The sequence below is a fragment of the Hippocampus zosterae genome, chromosome 8 (assembly GCF_025434085.1).
Source record: "Hippocampus zosterae strain Florida chromosome 8, ASM2543408v3, whole genome shotgun sequence".
Taxonomy (NCBI): Eukaryota; Metazoa; Chordata; class Actinopteri; order Syngnathiformes; family Syngnathidae; genus Hippocampus; species Hippocampus zosterae.
In genome coordinates, this window is record NC_067458.1 from 25,427,747 (window position 1) to 25,446,641 (window position 18,895).

Sequence of the window (18,895 nt, forward strand, 5' to 3'; positions counted from 1 at the left end):
GAAGTTGTCGTTCAAGGTTGTGTGGAGTACTGCTTTGCTACCACCAGATGTCAGTAAAAACTAAAATACTTGACATGCTGTTGATGTCCAATTGGACACATGATACAAAAGACTGCCGAAAAGAACACACACACACACACACGCACACACACACACGCACAGCCACGAACATAAGTTTAGTCAAGTTAGTTTTATTGTCAAATATGCTCTATGGGGCTACATACAGCACAGATGAAATTACTTTCCTCTCTCAACCAGAGTGCAAACATGTAGTGCAGTGAAACCCACACAGCTAAAAATAATGGCAGCGACCTGAACTGCATAAAATACATACAGACATAAATAAATAGGTTTCGCTAGCTCACATAGCATGAATGCTATTATTTTATTCCCATAATCAATCTTTACTGCCTAAGTATGTAAAAAAACAAACAAGACAACTGCTCACTGAATAATGTGGGGTCATCAATTCACGGATTCGTGGAAGCTCAATAAGTGTTTTTATGAACAGATTAGATGGGCAACTACAGCGAAACGGCCCGAGCGTTCAAGCTGCCGTCAATCGAACTCACTGGCGTAAAACAATCAGCATTAATCATTCATAAATCTGATAGCACCTTCTAGTGGAGAATGTGAGAATAATCATTTTCAGCCTCATTGTATGGAATGGATTAAAAAGTTATACAAGTGACATCATGTGAGTGACGAGGCGGCGGCGCAACAGAATTTCACAGAAAGGAATCAAATGAGCAGCAAAACACCGACTGGGATCTTATTTGAGTTTATACGTTTGAATGACAGCAAAATGAATCCGTCTGTCACCTCGGAATATTACTGAATGGGTGGTAGTGAGTGACACTATATTTCGGACGAGGAACTGTATGTGCTGGCTATTTGTACAGGACATAGGTCAAAATTATCCCGCCATCTTAAGTTTCTTGACATGTCAAAGTCCCTCCACCCCCCATCCCCATCCCCATTCTCACGAGGATATTTTTTGATCTGCTGACAGGTCCGACTGATTAAAATTCATTAGGCTCTCTCGAAGAACTGGATGAGCTCGTTTAATTCTTGGCATCAAATGATCAATAAGCATTAATAAGTATTTAATAGGGCCCGGTAGTCCAGTGGTTAGCACGTCGGCTTCACAGTGCAGAGGTACCGGGTTCGATTCCAGCTCCGGCCTCCCTGTGTGGAGTTTGCATGTTCTCCCCGGGCCTGCGTGGGTTTTCTCCGGGTACTCCGGTTTCCTCCCACATTCCAAAAATATGCATGGCAGGCTGATTGAACACTCTAAATTGTCCCTAGGTGTGAGTGTGAGTACGCATGGTTGTTCGTCTCTGTGTGCCCTGCGATTGGCTGGCAACCGATTCAGGGTGTCCCCCGCCTACTGCCCGGAGACGGCTGGGATGGGCTCCAGCACCCCCCGCGACCCTAGTGAGGATCAAGCGGTTAGGAAGATGAAAAGATGAATGAATGAATGAAAGTATTTAATAGACCCAAAGCACGGTTGAATTGTGGTGTGTTCTGAGGCCTTGCTTGCGAACGTTTTCAGGATGCATCAGCATTGTGGTGGTAATGAGTTATTCAAACCACCGAAAACGGACACGAGTCAACAACCCAGGGGGAGTCAAGTGCAAAGAGTGCATTTCCAGAGAGAAGAGCCTATCTTCCTCTTGCTCCCTTTCCCAGCAGCTCCATCCACATCAACCTTCTAACGACATCCACCGCGATCCGCTTCCTCCTACCAGAGACTATGTATCACCTAACACCACCCTGCGTAAATCCACTTTTTCACATCCTTACCACACTCATGGTTGATCTGGAGTGTTGTCTCCACCCTCACCATTTATTTTCCTTGTAGCCTCACTTTTCCCTCTCCACCCCTCTAACAATCTATTCTGTCTTCCGCTAATCTTCATTTCTCTCCTCTCCGGCGCATGCCTCCACTTTTCTAAATGTCTCTAAATGTTTCTAAAACAAACATCATGCTCCGTGGAGGTCCCAGTCTTCACCCCTCTGTCAGCCTATCCTTCACTATTGCAAAGAGAAAGGGGCTTAGAACAGATCCCTGATACAGTCTCTCTCCGGGTACTCTTCAGTGAATGTGCCGCTACATGAACAACGCGGGCCTGAACTCATCTTCATGGGTGACAATGCTCCAGCACTTTGAGGTCGTATCATCAGGGAACGGCTGTTGGAGATTTTCGCCACACCCGAATCCTATTGTGGGAAACAGCCTAGTCACTGTGGAGACCCTCGAAATTAATGCTTTGAGCGCTCAAGATGTCGTCTTGGCAGAAGATCATGTGATGCATTTTATCACCTCTGAGCTGGTTGTGACAGGCCTGCAGTGGGTCTCACATTTTGAGACCTCCTTGTAAGTCTTTGGCCAGCTCGGTGCAACGACACACCATGTTTAATGCAAGAAACCCTCGTCTGAACCTCATACGTGGTTTCGCCGGTGAACGCAGATGACACCGTAGAAACTGATCCGTTTCTTTTACCTGTACGTCAGCTGTGGGGGTCCTCCGATTCTTTTTGATGGCAAATAATTTCCACAGCCGTCGCCACGTGAGGAAAGTGGCCGCCAGGCACACGCTTCCTAATAGCCATAAATCTTTATCCCATAGGAAGGTCTCCATGATGGAATGCTTCCAGTTCCTGGACCTGCCGTCCTACATGGACTGCAGAACTCTCGGATGTCCGCCCTGAGCTGCAGGCGGCGGACAATAAATTGCTGACATGAGGCTTGAATGCAGGCTTCCAGGAGCAATAAAAGTGTCTGAATTCCAAATGTGTCTTGCGCACAACGGACTCGGTCAAGAACAAGAGGTAGCCCACCCACCTACCTCTCGTTCCCACCCACCCAACTACCCACTCACCCTCTCGCCGGCTTCCTCACTACCTCCCACTGTCCGGCCTAAAAGGAGAAGGCGCTGTCTGTGAGACGGGAACGGGACAGGTGGTGTTCAGTTCAGGGTGTCAAGCAAATCAGATGCCTGCTATCCTTTAACGTCAGACGCAGCACTTTATACTTGCGTGCCTGCTCCAAAATATATTTATCAAGCAGTGGTTCGGACCCTCCTTTCCCACAGAAAGGGCAAATGGAACATATACAGTCAAACACCCTCCACATAATAAGTAACCAACTGTGTGTGTGTGTGTAACATTTTACAGTCTGAGGAATTGTTCGCGAATAGATTAAAAAGAAGGCAATATACTTTTATCTATTTGGCAACACAATGATGCTGTAAAGAAAGACTTGAGAAAAAGCCATTCATACAAATGCAAAAAAATATATATTCCTTATTTTCCTCAATGTAGCAACATCAACCCAAAACAATTAGTCTTTTTGAGGATATATTCTAATTAATATCTCAGAACAACAAGAGGAAAACATGTGTTTAAAAGAGAAAAGAAAAAAAATGAAACGTAATGTTGCCTCAGTCATCGCCGTGTTTGAAATCACGTGTGCGTGTGCTCGTGGGTTTCAGTGGGGCCCCCCCACTCAAAACATTTTTTTTCAGTCCTACAGCGCCCTCAAGTGGACTTTTTTCATTCGTGCAGGGCTTTTGTGCTTCCGGGTTTCGGGTGCCAGAAGGAGACGGCCGGAAAGTAATCCAAAGTATTTCAAGCTATCAGAAAAGCTTTGCTTGTCGCTCAGAAACAATACAAGCCATCGTAAATGGAAATATCAATGATATCCCTGCGAGCGTGAACATAGGAGTTGCCCTAGTAACTCGGTAGCGGCTGTTTACGGCATGTCCAACTACTGTCGTAAAATCTAGTGTATGTAGTCGTTACAGCAGAGCGGTCCAAACTCTTTCGTTCGAGGGTCGCATATTGAAAAACGGAAGGATGAAAGGGCCACTTTAAAATGTGTCAAATTTTTGAGCCAGTCAAGGAAGCACTTTGATATTGTTTGTATTGTTCTTTGGATTTCTGTTAAAGGTGTTAAGACAAATAGTGGAGGATATTTCCACGTTTCTGGAGCAGCCAACAGCTCTGCACTTAACAGCAGCCGAATCCCGTCTCCACATTCAGACCCCCCCCCCCAAAAAAAAAATAAAACTGTAGTTACTTGAGGATCATTCATGCGATGTCTTCATAAATCAGCCATAGAGCACAAAGTGGAAGAAACAATTTTGGCCACTAATATTGAATTATCCTTACTCACGACAGTGTTTTGAAGATAAATTGTGTCGATCTTTGAATCATCAATGGTTTATTTTTATCTTCGAATACTGTATAGCAAAACAGGACACCCTCCCAACCGCTGCCTAACTTCATCTTTTTTTTTAACTAACCTTGTGGCTCATATCAAATGTCCTTTTTAGTATTATGTATTTTTGGGGGGGTCATGTCGCAGTCCGATGCAAAATGGATGGTGGGCAACAAGTGGCCCCCGGGCCGTGTTTTAGACACCACCACCTTACAGCGTATGACTAAGGCTATCTTTCCCTTTTTCTCAGGCTTGAGCTCCCCTGCTGACGTAGGAGCTGGTCCTATGTCCCTCTGCCATACCTGCCTTCCATAAAGGATTTATTTTCAAAAAAAATAACAAGCAGTGTTACGCGGTGCTTGTTGCCTACCTCCAATTCCATGTGTTTCAGTTCCCAGAAGCAGCGCATGGTCCCCACCTTCTCCAGGTGTTTGTAGAAGGCCAGCCGGCCGAAACGAAGGCTGTTGCTGCGGTTGCGGATGGCCTTCAGCCCTTCCATCTTCTCAACAATCGGGGACATGGGTATCGGCGGAGGGACTGCTGTCGGCGGTATTTTGCCATTCTTCATTGCAGACTCGTGACACGTTCTCTTCGTGTCCGACCTGCAAGAATAGCGACAAACCGCGTTTCAAAACATCCACCACGAAGGACTTCAGAAGAGACGCAGTCGTCATATTTCTGCAATTGTCTCTGACTAAACCACGATGCCAAACCCTTTTCAAAACGGAACTTTTTCCAGACTGTTTTTAAGATAAGATAAGATAAGAAGATAAGAAAAACCTTTATTAGTCTCACAATGGAGAAATTCCCAATTCACAGCAGCAAAGTTATGAAAGTAAGAAGTAGAACAACAAAATATAGGAGCTGCCGGAAAGGCAGCCACTCTCGCGGCGCCATTTTGAAGTCAAAAATAACAAAAATAACACAAGACAACACATAGGACACAGACAGTCGTTCAATCTTCACCAATTTTCTGCATACACTTTGTTGTCTGAAGCAGTTCGAGATGAAAGAGGAGAGGATCAAAGTGTCCTTTCTCCAGTGGATCAGAGACGTCATGCTGAAAAATGTGCACACGTCTGCTACAAGCAAAGTTTTGAAAGCAAACGCAAAGCTGTAGCGTCCATTGACGAAAAGAGATTAGTTCACTTCTCCTGTCCCACGTAATCCGCTTCAAACTCCAAGCCGCGACTCCCAGCATTTGTGGGTCTTTCTAGATTTTTTTTTCTAGATTTGTGATTTATTTGAAGTAGATTGGTTATAAAAGCGGGCGGCCCGGTAGTCCAGTGGTTAGCACGTCGGCTTCACAGTGCAGAGGTACCGGGTTCGATTCCAGCTCCGGCCTCCCTGTGTGGAGTTTGCATGTTCTCCCCGGGCCTGCGTGGGTTTTCTCCGGGTGCTCCGGTTTCCTCCCACACTCCAAAAATATGCATGGCAGGCTGATTGAACACTCTAAAATTGTCTTTGTCTTGTCATGATCTGATCGATATTGAATCCGGGAGTTGCTATGAAGAAAGAAAAAAATGGCCTTTTAGTATGCGTGTCAATATCCCGATGAGAATGAGTCGATCAAAGAGCGTCGATATGTAAAATGGCATTCTTCCGCTCAGTGCCACCGTGTCAAAGGATTACTGGCAAATCCTTCTTTGTCATCTCCGCGCCGTCCTTTTGCCAAATGCTTTGAGCCATTCCGCCGACGGGGGGAAGCAGCATCGTATCCAAACGGGATGACCGATGAGATATCGAAATCCTCCCTGACGCCCGCATGAGACAGCTGGCTTTGTGCTCTACCTGCGTTGAGCCACTTTGGGTTGGGGGGCCCCCGGGGGGGGGTGTCATATAAGCTTACCGAGGATATTTTTACCTCGAGAATGTCCATGTCCTGCCTGTGCTTTACAATTAGACCGTCTGTAGTTTCACAACAGTGAGCATGCGTGTCTGGAGCAAAGCAGGGGCTGTCCTCGAGCTCCTGGGGGGGGGGGGGGGGGGTATTTCTCGGGGCTAGGATTTCAACTCTAAAAGCAAAAGGGTGCAGGCCTGAAGTGGACAGCTGGGAGTGCGCCGACAGCCGGCTCTTTAACTTGGATGATTTACGACGCGGCTTCCACAAAAAGGTGAAGACATGGTGGACGAATAAAGGATATCTTATCTTATCTTAACTTTGTTTGTGTACCATTATGCCGGATTCCTTTCCATTGCCAGCGCGCAGCATATTCGACGCACACACACATTCTATCCGAGCCGCTTTATATTCAGGAGGGCGGTGGCGGCGGCTGTGCCGGAGCCTCTCCCAGCTGTCTTTGGGCAGCAGGCGGGGTACACACCCCCCAGCTGGCTGCCAGCCAATTGCAGGGCACGCATACATAAACGACCATTAGCACTCATAATCACACCATTTGCGAGAGGGTTCAATTTGGTAGTCTGCCATGCGTGTTTTTGGAACGTGGAAGGAAACCGAAGTACCCGGAGAAAAGCCACACAGGCACGGCGAGAATATGCAAACACCACGCATGGAAGGTCTAAGCCAGAATTCAACCCTGCACCTCTGCACTCTGAGGCGGACGTGCTAACCAGTTAGCATCGGGACGCTATATTTTTTTTATTTAGATATCTTCCGGGCCGCTTGATCCTCACTAGGGTCGCGGGGGGTGCTGGAGCCTATTCCAGCTGTCTCCGGGCAGTAGGCGGGGGACACCCTGAATCGGTTGCCAGCCAATCGCAGGGCACACAGAAACGAACAACCACTCACACTCACACTCACACCTAGGGACAATTTGGAGTGTTCAATCAGCCTGCCACGCATGTTTTTGGAATGTGGGAGGAAACCGGAGCACCCGGAGAAAACCCACGCAGGCCCGAGGAGAACATGCAAACTCCACACAGGGAGGCCGGAGCTGGAATCGAACACGGTACCTCTGCACTGTGAAGCCCACGTGCTAACCACTGGACTACCGGGCCGCCTTTATTTAGATATTAATTATAAAATTGGGTGTGAATGAACACGGTACAAAACAACTTGTGAATTCGAATCTAATATGTCATATCCTAGAAAATACAAATAAAACATTTAGGATTAAAAGAACAACTCCTCAAAACGCTCTCGGGAATTCAATTTTAGAGGGAAAAATATGCGCTTTTTTTTTTAAAAAGACTCACTTGAGGTGTCTGAAAACGCGAGAAAGACGCTAGGTTAGCAACACTGCGCCAAAGGGGTACATCTGGCTCCGCCTCCCCGCCCCCCTTTTTTTTTTTTTCACCCAGAGGCGTCTGCCGTCCTTGTTTTGAAGTCGCATGGAAACAGCGAGCAAAGCCCCTAAACCATCGGAATGCGGCCGAGGTGTCGACGCGCATGCGCGCACGCATAGAATAGAAGACGGCATCATCGCTCAATTTGTTTGGTGCCGCTCAGATTGGACGAGGAAAATAAAAAGAAAAGGGGGGCCGACATCTCCAAGCGTTGAGTGTGACAGCACATCAAATGAATTGCCGCAAAAAATAAACACGCCGCCCGGGTGATACGATGAGACCAAGTTATCGAGAAAATGTCTTAACTTGTCATCGGCCCCCCCCGAATTAGACCGGCCCCCTCGACTTCAGCTCGCGGCCAATTAAGCGCCGCTCAGCATGTTGTCGCCATTTCTCTGCGCAGAATTCATGGCACAAAGCCCGACCGGCCGCCGTTTCGGCGCACGGCGACCCCATGCAAGCTTTTTGGAGAAACGACTGAAACTTGTCGTCCTTCCGGCACGTACACGGACGCACTTGCGCTCGCGCGGTTGTGCCTCGGCTGACATTTTCAGCGCCCGCAGCCGCTGCGGTCCCTCACACTGTCGCAACTGGGCGAGATAGTGTAACTGTAGAACTTCCACTCGATCACTCTGCTTTTTCCCTTGTCGTCGAGAACAAATCTTATTTTAGGAAGCAGCAGATCAATCTCGATTATTATTATTATTATTTTCATCTTTCTGGCATTTGATTTCCGACCAACTTTCATAAATACTCAACGTCAACAAAAGCAAGCAAGCAAAAATTCTCACGCTACTTGATGAGTAGGTGTCAATAATGTAAAAAAGGTGCGCCGAGTGGCTTATGCGCGGGTCACGAATCTCTCAGGCATAAGGGTGCGAGAATTTTATGCCTGTGTACTTTTGTACTTTTGCGTTTCTGCACAAGCCATGCTCATTTGGGCCTTCTCAGTTCCATTGAGAAGGCCCAAAATAAACCGCGGCGGCTTCAACGCACCCGCATCCTTTTGCGCTTATTAAAAAAAACGGACTCACCCGTCATAGCTGGGAACGTCGGCAATGACCAAAATCTTCTTCTCGTTTCTTCCCGTGCTTCTCATGGATCCGACGGAGGCTCTCTGGCCGGCTTTGCTGTCGCGCTGTGGAAAGGAAAAAAAAAAAAAAGGGGGGGGGGGTTCCTTCGCCTGCTGGAGTTCGAGCTTCGGGCCTTTGTTCCGGTGCGTCCGCGTATCCCAAAGTCGATCGTGGCACTGCAGAGGGAGCCACAGAGGGCCCGGGATAAGCACCGGGGAGGGGGGGGGGGTGGCGTGCGATTGGGGCGGTTAGAGGGATGCAAGGTGGTGGGGGTTGGTGGAGGCTGGGTGCTGTGTCTGTGTATGGCAGATGAGAGGACGCGGGGCAGGTGAAGGCGGAGTAGGGTGGAGGCGTGGGGGGGGGCAGAATGCTCATGGATCTGAGGGCCGCAAGCAGGCAGAGTGCGGAGGAAGTGTTCCAGGGAATGCGCCTTATTATAAAGGAGCGTGTGGAATGCCGCTGCACTACCGCCATGTGTCCCTGCGACTGCACACACACACAGCGAGAGGGGAAGTGTGATCGATAGATTTTTTTTTTTTTTAGAAGGCGGCATTGAGTTGTAAAGTTGATCCCGCCTTCCTTCTCACACGTCATCTCACTGCCCGTGGCCTCTTGGGACTCTAATCTGACTTTTGGAATAGCCAAGAACTCGTTCCTAAAATAGCAGCAAAATCCAGAGATGATCCTCATAAATTCCTCGCTTCACGCCACGGCAAAGGTCTCTTGACTGAATAGGCACCGGTCAACTATCGACACGCGGGCACAATAAACAGGATTAAAGAAAATAATTGGGAACGTTGATTAACTGGCAAACAAAAATATGAATAAATTGAGAACATTCTTACCAAACATCGATAGAAGTTAAAATCGCTTTGCTCTCAGATTGGATCACTGAAGACTCGTAGGTGTCAAAGTCAAGGACCAGAGACCTTTTTTTTCCGCATCTTCTTCTAATCTGCAAGATTTGTCTGTATGTTTACTTCCAAAATAAAATTTATTGGAAACTGTCGGGGTCAAAGGATTTGTTGAATTCCTCACCAGCGTCCATCTTCCTGCTCAAAGTCACTGGCGCCCTCCCTCCTCGGTGGTCTTCTGACCTCACAACGTCTTCCATGTGCTAATTGGCTCCACTCGGAGCCTGTTGCCGTTGGGTTTAAAAGCGCTTTACATCCGCCCCACAGCGTCGCCGTGGGCCAAATGTTCATGGTCAACACTTGCTATATTTAGCTTCTCCGCACTGAGATTTGGGCCTGCAGAGACCTTTAGAGGGGCAGGTGCTCAAAGTTCATGGAAAGACATCAAACCCTAACCCTGCAATTGACGGCACGTTTCTATGGAGCTACAGGAAGAAGGCCGCAGCTGTGTAGATGGACACACGGTGAGGCGGCATCGAAGACCGCACCGGTCGCTTCTCTCAGCGTTAGTGATGGGCAAAGTGAAGCTTCATGAACAAATGAGACATTACCTCTCACGTATCTGGTTCATTATCCGATGGTTCTTTCATATTTGCTCTTTAAGGCCCCCTACTGCACAGTCAGCTGTATTGCACTTTGTATATGAGACGATAGCTTGTCATGTCGCTTCACTCCAAATTCCGACTGTGTCTTGATGTTTTCGTCAACGAATCCGAACACTCTGTACACATAACACCGCGACTAAAACTGAATGACTCAATCTCGAGTGTTTATCCACGGACAACTGAACTCATTTTGTGACTGACTAGATATGAACTTTCTCTCTCTGGGTCTATAGATGAATGAATGGGATAACTACCTGAACGACAAACAAACTGAATTTAATAATACGGCGTCTTCAATGACGAGGCAGACACACGCGTTTTCAATTTTATACTTTTGACTGTGAGTTCCACCGACAGCAACGAGGGGGAGGAGCCTGAACTTAAACATGCTCCAAACATAACACGCATGCGCAGTCGATGGCAATGCGAGGTACGGGAAGTCAATGTATCCAAAATACATACAAACACTGTATACTGTAGCGGTCTATAAACCACAAATAGCTAATTCAATTATGATCACTCGCAACACAATTTCCCTCACAATCTTTCTCGAAACAAAATCTATCTCTCTCTCTCTCTATGTCTCTCTGAACACCTCAACTCGGAGTCGCTAGGCGTTGTCGCCAGTTTCACACTGTTTTCAACCTTGTGGCACGTCATCGGGGAATGCAAGTCACGTGAACTTTTCCGCTGGACACGCATCGCCCCCATAGGTGTTTTGATTTCCTCGGTCAGGTGACCTTTTTTTCCGCTGGACCCGCAGAGCCCCAAACTAGACGTCAGTTCCCTGTGGTCACGTGACAACGTCACTGACGTGCTCCTCGAAAGGAGACGCAACCCCTTGCAAAAGATGCGCAGTTAGTGGTAAGTTGTGAGCTCTATTTCTCATATACCGAAACCATTGCACATCACCTTCCAGTCATGATCTCAAAATAATAAATAAAATTATGTATATAATTTCTCCTCTCAGGCATATATCGCAAAAGTACCTTCTCCAATGAGTTACGTCGTCTGCAATGTTTCTGCGAGGTGTTTCACACTCTTGTTCCCTTTTAGGTTCGAGTCTCTGCAAAGCCCAGCTGAACTGGATAAAACTTGGCGGCTTTATTTCATTCGTGTTGTTAATACACTGACTGTTTATATAGTAGTAGTCTATTTAATCATATCACAGAAACGCAAAGGACAGGTCAGCTCATCAACTTTGGCTTTGCGCTGCTCGCCATCGTTGTTGTGGAACAATGTCCTCATCGCCTGTTTATTTTGCCGTCCCTTTTTTTCCACAACATCGCCTTATTGATCCAAAAATGTTTCCCTATGTGACCTCTCATGTCTCAGCTGCCTCAGCTATGTGGCCGGGCTTTAGGGGATAACGCCTCGTGTTTGTTTTGTAATTTGCCCCCCCCCCCCCCCCCCCGAGGAAGCAGATGGCATACGGTCAGCCACTGTTTCTCACAGTAGAGAACTGTTGGGAGGCGCATATCCTGCACGACAAAGTCAATTAAACGTGAAAAATTAGTGCACAAACTCACACAACCATACCCCAGCCCAGTCTTACTATACAGCTGCTGGTGCCAACTTGGCGCATTGTTATCTCACTCATTGGAAAGAAAAAAAAAAGTTGATAAGGGAGCCTCCCTCTGAACATTCCAAAAACAGAAGCGTCCTGCTGTTCTATTCTAGGTCAGCAAAGACTTTATGATCCCAACAGGAATTGTATCCTGAATGAGTTAAAAGTACATTATTGGAAGAGCAAGGAAATGAAAACACATTTGCTGATGTGAGAAGAGCTTGAAGCAGTTTGCGACAAGCTAAACATTCATGCACAGCGCACACTTGTTTAATCTTGAATTATGGGTTGTGTCATTAAAGTCTTAAAGGAGTTACTTTGTAACCACTGGAAATTTTGAATCAGATTGAATGGCCATGATGTGTGGGGTCCCTCAGGGGTCCATTCTTGGACTCCTTCTGTTCAGTCTGTATATGTTAACTTTTTGTCATTGGCTTCAAAACACTAGCTATGGGTCGTGACCGAAAGAACGAGATCCCGGATACAAGCGGCCGAAATGAGTTTTCTCCGCAGGGTGTCCGGGCTCTCCCTTAGAGATAAGGTGAGAAGCTCAGTCATCCGGGAGGGGCTCCGAGTCGAGCCGCTTCTCCTCCACATCGAGAGGAGCCAGATGAGGTGGCTTGGGCATCTGATTCGGATGCCTCCTGAACGCCTCCCTGGTGAGGTGTTCCGGGCATGTCCCACCGGGAGGAGACCCCGAGGAAGACCCAGGACACGCTGGAGAGACTATGTCACCCATCTGGCCTGGGAACGCCTCGGGATCCCCCGGGGAGAGCTGGAAGTAGCTAGGGAGAGGGAAGTCTGCGCTTCCCTGCTAAAGCTGTTGCCCCCGCGACCCGGCCCCGGATAAGCGGTAGAAGATGGATGGATGGCTTCAAAACACAAACGATGGCTATCAAAACTACGCAGATGGCACACGGATACATTTTTCAACATTGCCGCATCACATCAGTTCCAATTAATATCCGGTTGAATTTCCTTCAGCTAAGCTAAAACAAAATGGCAGTCGTGGTTTTGGACTTTCAGGAGATCAATCGGTTAAAAAAAAGCCTTTCACCAGCTGAAAAACATCTCCAGACTGAAAGGTTGCATGGTGCAAGCAAACCAGGAGAAACGTATCTGGTTGGAAAAAAATAACATCTTTATCAATAAAGTTGTATCGGGCAACCCGTATGGGAACGTCCTCCAAATAAATGCTGCCGGGCTGCTGTACATTTTGTATCCTCATCTGAACTGCCGCAGTGTGAGGTTGGGCGGCCATGTTGCTGGTCCACGTGTTGCCAGTATGCTAAATGCCGCCCTCCCTAGACGCAACGCGCTGGCCAACGAGTATTATGTTTGCGTTGGGAACCGAGTCAACTCGAGGAGAGCAAAAGCGGGACCTGTTATCGGACACCCAGAATAGGTTTGACGCACGAGTCAACTAAGTGCCTGCTTAGGAGCCTTCATCGCCACTGGAGCCTTTCCCCCCCTCGATGAGTGCGGGAAAAGGGAGATGGCCGGCAGTTTTGGTCAGCGACAGTGCTCCGAGTGGTCACCTCAAGGAGACCGGGACCACCAAGAGCAGGTCTCATCGGTTACGTGCTAAATAGTTAGCCATGAGTAAAATCGGTTGCTTATCTCTGGCATCTCAAACGACGACGTACTTCCCGTTTGGGAAATGCTAACGACGTTCAAATGGAGTTCCCGTTAAAGCTAACGTCATTTCCCGTCCACTCCAGACGATCTGAAATGAAATCTCACTTTGGGTGCCTTTTGTGAAAGTCACTGCAATGCTGTGACGCGCCAGGTGGATTGAGGAAGAATACTTGGCGGAGGAATTCATACGACCGGTCACTTTAAATTGTGTGACAACTCTGCACAAGTGTCATTTTTGGCCACTGTATACACTTACATACCCGCAAATAAGCAAGAACTCGTTTCTCCACTTTGTGAGCTACACTCAGAAAAGGACGTGAGCGAGATTTAACCTGAAGAGTTATCATCTCAAACCAGTATTTTGTCCTCGGAGGTGGCATACGTGTTATTTTTTTACAAAAGTGAGGCGCGTGAGACAGATATTTGGCTATTAACATAAAACACACAGCGATATGTATTTAACTATAAAATAAGTCAATATGGGGCGGCCCGGTAGCCCAGTGGTTAGCACGTCGGCTTCACAGTGCAGAGGTACCGGGTTCGATTCCAGCTCCGGCCTCCCTGTGTGGAGTTTGCATGTTCTCCCCGGGCCTGCGTGGGTTTTCTCCGGGTGCTCCGGTTTCCTCCCACATTCCAAAAATATGCATGGCAGGCTCTAAATTGTCCCTAGGTGTGAGTGTGAGTGCGAATGGTTGTCCGTTTCTGTGTGCCCTGCGATTGGCTGGCAACCGATTCGGGGTGTCCCCCGCCTACTGCCCGGAGACAGCTGGGATAGGCTCCAGCACCCCCCGCGACCCTAGTGAGGATCAAGCGGCTTGGAAGATGAATGAATGAATGATAAGTCAATATGTGTTCATGATCTTTGCGGGGGGGGGGGGGGGTCGACATGATTCTGGTTGTGTCACAGGCGTCGGAGGTCCAAAGGTGACCCATCAATTTGAGCTGTTTATCGTGGTCGCCACGGCGATGCTTAAACCCTGCCTGCATGATGAGTAATTCAAGCTGGAATGTGTGCCGTAAATCACACGGAACACACCTTTTCCAAACAAGTAAGATGAACCTGTTGGTTTGACGAAAGCCTCAAGCTTACCTACCCCCGACGTCGCAGGTTTCACATTTTACCCAACGGGAGCTGCAAAAGGGGCCATTATTTGTGGACACTCAACTGCGTATCTTTAAAAAATGGCTGTCTGGAAATGCAGCGGTGGGCAGTAAATAGTACAAATACGCTACTGCAGTAAAGTAGATTACTCTGGGATATCTGTACTGAAGCGAGTAATCATATTTTGAAACTTTTTTTTTTTCAGTGTAGGAGCACTATGTAGGTTCATAAAAAAAAACAGACATTATTGTGCCAAGTGAAAGCGGGCGTAGTCTATAACTTATTCCATAAATGTGTCGTAAATGTGTCGTAAATGTGTCACGTTTAACCTATGGACTTGAGCGCATTTGGAACTCTTTGGCCATTTTCTGTACCGTTGCCACTTCTGTGTTCATACAAACGCTTCAATCATTCCACCGTCTCGAGAATCCATCCATCCATATGTGTATTTTCAACGTGATTCTCGCATAGCCTAGCCTAGCCGCGGCGTCGCCGGGCTGACAAAACAAAATGATCCTTCTGTGCAAATAGCAGCATGTGTCGCACCTCCCTCCCCCGATGACTATTCCTCTTTGTTCCCCTTTGTTTGGCTTATCGTTGTTCCCGTCACTTATCGCCCAGTCACGCGTTCCACCCATACGCCGCAGTCCAAAGGCACTTTGTCTGTATCGTTCACCAGCACACCTCTGGACGCACCGGAGCCCGTTTGGGAGCTTTGTCAGATTTGACCTCTCCATTCCTTTTTTTGGCGGGGCCACGCGCTCACTTGGCGTGAACAAAGCGACAGCGGCGGGTCACAAGTGGACGAAGGGGTAACGTGATAAGTCAAATTTAAAAAGTCAAAGGGAGCGTAATGCAGAAGTTGACAAATGTATTGTGAAAATTCTACTTTGCGTGATAGTCGAGTTGAAAAAAAAAGAGATTGGCGACGGCGTGGCGTTGGAAAAGTACTTGAATTGTTGATTGTGACACCTGTTGGATGCCTTCATCGTGCTTTCAATCTTAATATCAGATCTCATTTCCACGTGGAAAGAAATTCAACTGTCTTGCAGCTCAGATATTTGAAGACAAACTAAAATCGCTTTTTAGAAATTATCGGGCAAACCCGATACGACATCAAAGATTTAAAAAAAAACAAAAAAAAGTTGTTAACATTTCACAGCTTGCCGTCATTATTAGCCTTGAATCTGTTTGATGGCCTGCACATACGAATGAAGTAAAATTGAAGCATCGACAACAGAAAATCTCACTTTTTGTGCAAAATGAATACAGACAGGACGTCTCATTGCAGGAAACGACATTAGCCTCAACGATGGCCGCCCTCAGCATCTCAAATACGACTTTTGCTCTCGAGCTGCTGCGCACCTTGAGCCAAGCCAACCCCACCGGAAACATCTTTGTGTCGCCGTTGAGCATCAGCTCGGCGTTAGCGATGGTCTACCTGGGAGCCAAAGGAGACACCGCTACGCAGATGGCAAAGGTAAACAACATTTATCCATCCATCTTCCGAGCCGCTTGATCCTCACTAGGGTCGCGGGGGGGTGCTGGAGCCTATCCCAGCTGTCACCGGGCAGTAGGCGGGGGACACCCTGAATCGGTTGCCAGCCAATCACAGGGCACACAGAGACGAACAACCATCCACGCTCACACCTAGGGATAATTTAGAGTGTTCAATCATTTTTTTGGAATGTGGGAGGAAACTGGAGCACCCGGAGAAAACCCACGCAGGCCCGGCGAGAATATGCAAACACCACACATGGAAGGTCTAAGCCAGAATTCCACCCTGCACCTCTGCACTCTGAGGCGGACGTGCTAACCAGTTAGCATCGGGCCGCTATATTTTTTTTATTTAGATATCTTCCGAGCCGCTTGATCCTCACTAGGGTCGCGGGGGGTGCTGGAGCCTATCCCAGCTGTCTTCGGGCAGTAGGCGGGGGACACCCTGAATCGGTTGCCAGCCAATCGCAGGGCACACAGAGACGAACAACCATCCACGCTCACACTCACACCTAGGGACAATTTAGAGTGTTCAATCAGCCTGCCACGCATGTTTTTGGAATGTGGGAGGAAACCGGAGCACCCGGAGAAAAGCCACGCAGGCCCGGGGAGAACATGCAAACTCCACACAGGGAGGCCGGAGCTGGAATCGAACCCGGTACCTCTGCACTGTGAAGCCAACGTGCGAACCACTGGACTACCGGGCCGCCTAAACAACATTCAAAACTGTTTTTTTTTTGGGGGGGGGGTTAATGTTGTGATAAATGAAGCCCTTCGGCAATCTACTTTTTAGTATTTTCTAATCGTTTCCCATTCCAAATAAAAGTTGTGAAATCCTTTCTCCCAGGCTCTGTCATTCAGCTCCGGTGAAAGCGTCCACGCGGACTTCCAAACTCTCAACGCGGACATCAATTCACCCTCCGCGTCGTACGTCCTGAAGCTGGCCAATCGCCTTTATGGAGAAACGACTTCCCGCTTCCTATCTGTGAGTTTTCAGGCGGCGGCGGGCGGCGGCGGCCGACGCGTTTGCGTAAGTGACTCACTCAATTTGTGAGCGCTTCTTTTGTCTGCAGCAATTCCTCGATGCCACGCAGAAGTACTACAAAGCCGATCTGAAGACCGTCGATTTCATCGCGGCTCCGGAGGCTTCCAGGGCGGAGATTAACAGCTGGGTGGAGCAGCAGACGGAGAGTAAGACCCCGGCGAGGTTGCGTACGGTATATAGTCATTCATTCATTCATTCATTCATCTTCCGAGCCGCTTGATCCTCATTAGGGTCGCGGGGGGTGCTGGAGCCCATCCCAGCCGTTTCGGGCAGTAGACGGGGGACACCCTGAATCGGTTGCCAGCCAATCGCAGAGCACACAGAAACGAACAACCATTCACACTCACACCTCGGGACAATTTAGAGCGTCCAATCAGCCTGCCACGCATGTTTTTGGAATGTGGGAGGAAACCGGAGCACCCGGAGAAAACCCACTCAGGCACGGGGGGGAGAACATGCAAACTCCACACAGGGAGGCCGGAGCTGGAATCGAACCCGGTACCTCTGCACTGTGAAGCCAACGTGCTAACCGCTGGACTACCGGGCCGCCCCGGTATATAGTCGTGAATGCAAAATGCCGAGGTTGCGTGCGTTTTGTGCGTTTTGCTCTCAGATAAGATTCAAGATCTTCTGAAGCCGGGAACGGTCAGCACCATGACGCGATTGGCTCTGGTCAATGCCATCTACTTCAAAGGCAACTGGAAGCACCGCTTCGATCCGGCCGACACCAAAGAGATGCCGTTCAAAGTCGCCCAGGTGAAAATGAAAGAACGCAAGAGCCTTTAGTCTAAAAAGTGTTCCGAGAACGTGGGAGGAAGTTGCTAAAACGAGGCGGCTTCACGTCAAGTTCTCCGTATTTGACCATTTTGTCAGAATGTGACGACGTCGGTGAATATGATGTATCTGATGAAGAAAATGCCTTACAACTACATTCCCGAGCTGGGTCTGCAAATCCTGGAGCTGCCGTACCTGGACGATGAGCTCAGCATGCTCATCCTGCTTCCGGAGGAGACGAGCGATGGCACTGACCCACTGCTGAAGGTACCCAACCCAAATTCCGTCCAATTGATGTGATTTGACATTTATGCAATCGACACCGAGTGGCAGCTCCACCGATACAGTTTTGAGGCTTGCCTACGTTTTTAACACTTCTGATTTTCTTGTAGCTGGAGGAGGAGCTGACACACGCGAAGCTCGATGAGTGGACCAGCAGAGACAACATGGACATCCACTCCGAAATCGTTGTTCATCTGCCAAAGTTCAAACTGGAAGAGGAGTACGAGCTGAATGAGCCTCTCGCTAAACTGGGCATGACAGATGTGTTTTGTGCCGCAAAGGCCGACCTTTCCGGAATGAACGGCGAGGGAGGACTTTTTCTGTCCACAGTGGCCCACAAAGCCTTCGTGGAGGTCAACGAGGAGGGCACCGAAGCTGCCGCGGCCACTGCTGGCATCGCGGCTTTTTGCATGCTGAGGGAGGAACACTTCACAGCAGACCACCCTTTCCTCTTCTATATCAGACACAATAAATCTAATTCGATCCTTTTCCTCGGAAGGTTCTCCTCTCCGCAGTAGGAAAAAAAAAATCGAATAAAGATATGCAATGAAGGCTATATTTGTTTTGACTACGTTTTGTAACGTGCATACACTGGAGTATATAATCAGCCGGTCGTTTTGGCAACACAGTGAATGACACAATACAATACAACGAAATATAATACGTCTTTATCTGGATAGCGCTTTCACAAAAGTTGCAGCTACAACAATTTCCAGAACATTTAATATGAAAGAAAGATAATACAACAGAACACAAAAGATAAAGCACCCTACCATAAAACACGCAATAATAACAGGTGCTTTCAGCCAAAGCCCAACTGAAGTTGTCAGTAACTGTGGCAACGTAAGATGGCTGGCATCTGGCTTCAGTCACAAGAGGCCACTAGTGAGTCATATATACCTCCGAGGAAGAAAGACAAAGCGTGTT

General features: G+C 48.1%; 1 protein-coding gene across 2 annotated transcripts; it reads left to right on the top strand.

Moving 5' to 3' along the window:
- Positions 1–10,761: 10,761 nt before the first annotated feature.
- On the top strand, positions 10,762–18,524 carry LOC127605811 (leukocyte elastase inhibitor-like). Of its 2 annotated transcripts, none has more exons than XM_052073607.1 (7): positions 10,762–10,927; positions 15,662–15,850; positions 16,715–16,852; positions 16,941–17,058; positions 17,526–17,668; positions 17,786–17,953; positions 18,079–18,524. In XM_052073607.1, exons 2-7 carry the CDS (start codon positions 15,683–15,685, stop codon positions 18,484–18,486), a joined length of 1,143 nt encoding a protein of 380 aa, XP_051929567.1. In that variant the 5' UTR covers positions 10,762–10,927; positions 15,662–15,682; the 3' UTR covers positions 18,487–18,524. The 2 variants fall into 2 exon arrangements, with proteins under 2 accessions (XP_051929567.1, XP_051929568.1); XM_052073608.1 differs by lacking the exon at positions 10,762–10,927 and adding an exon at positions 14,989–15,182.
- Positions 18,525–18,895: the final 371 nt, after the last annotated feature.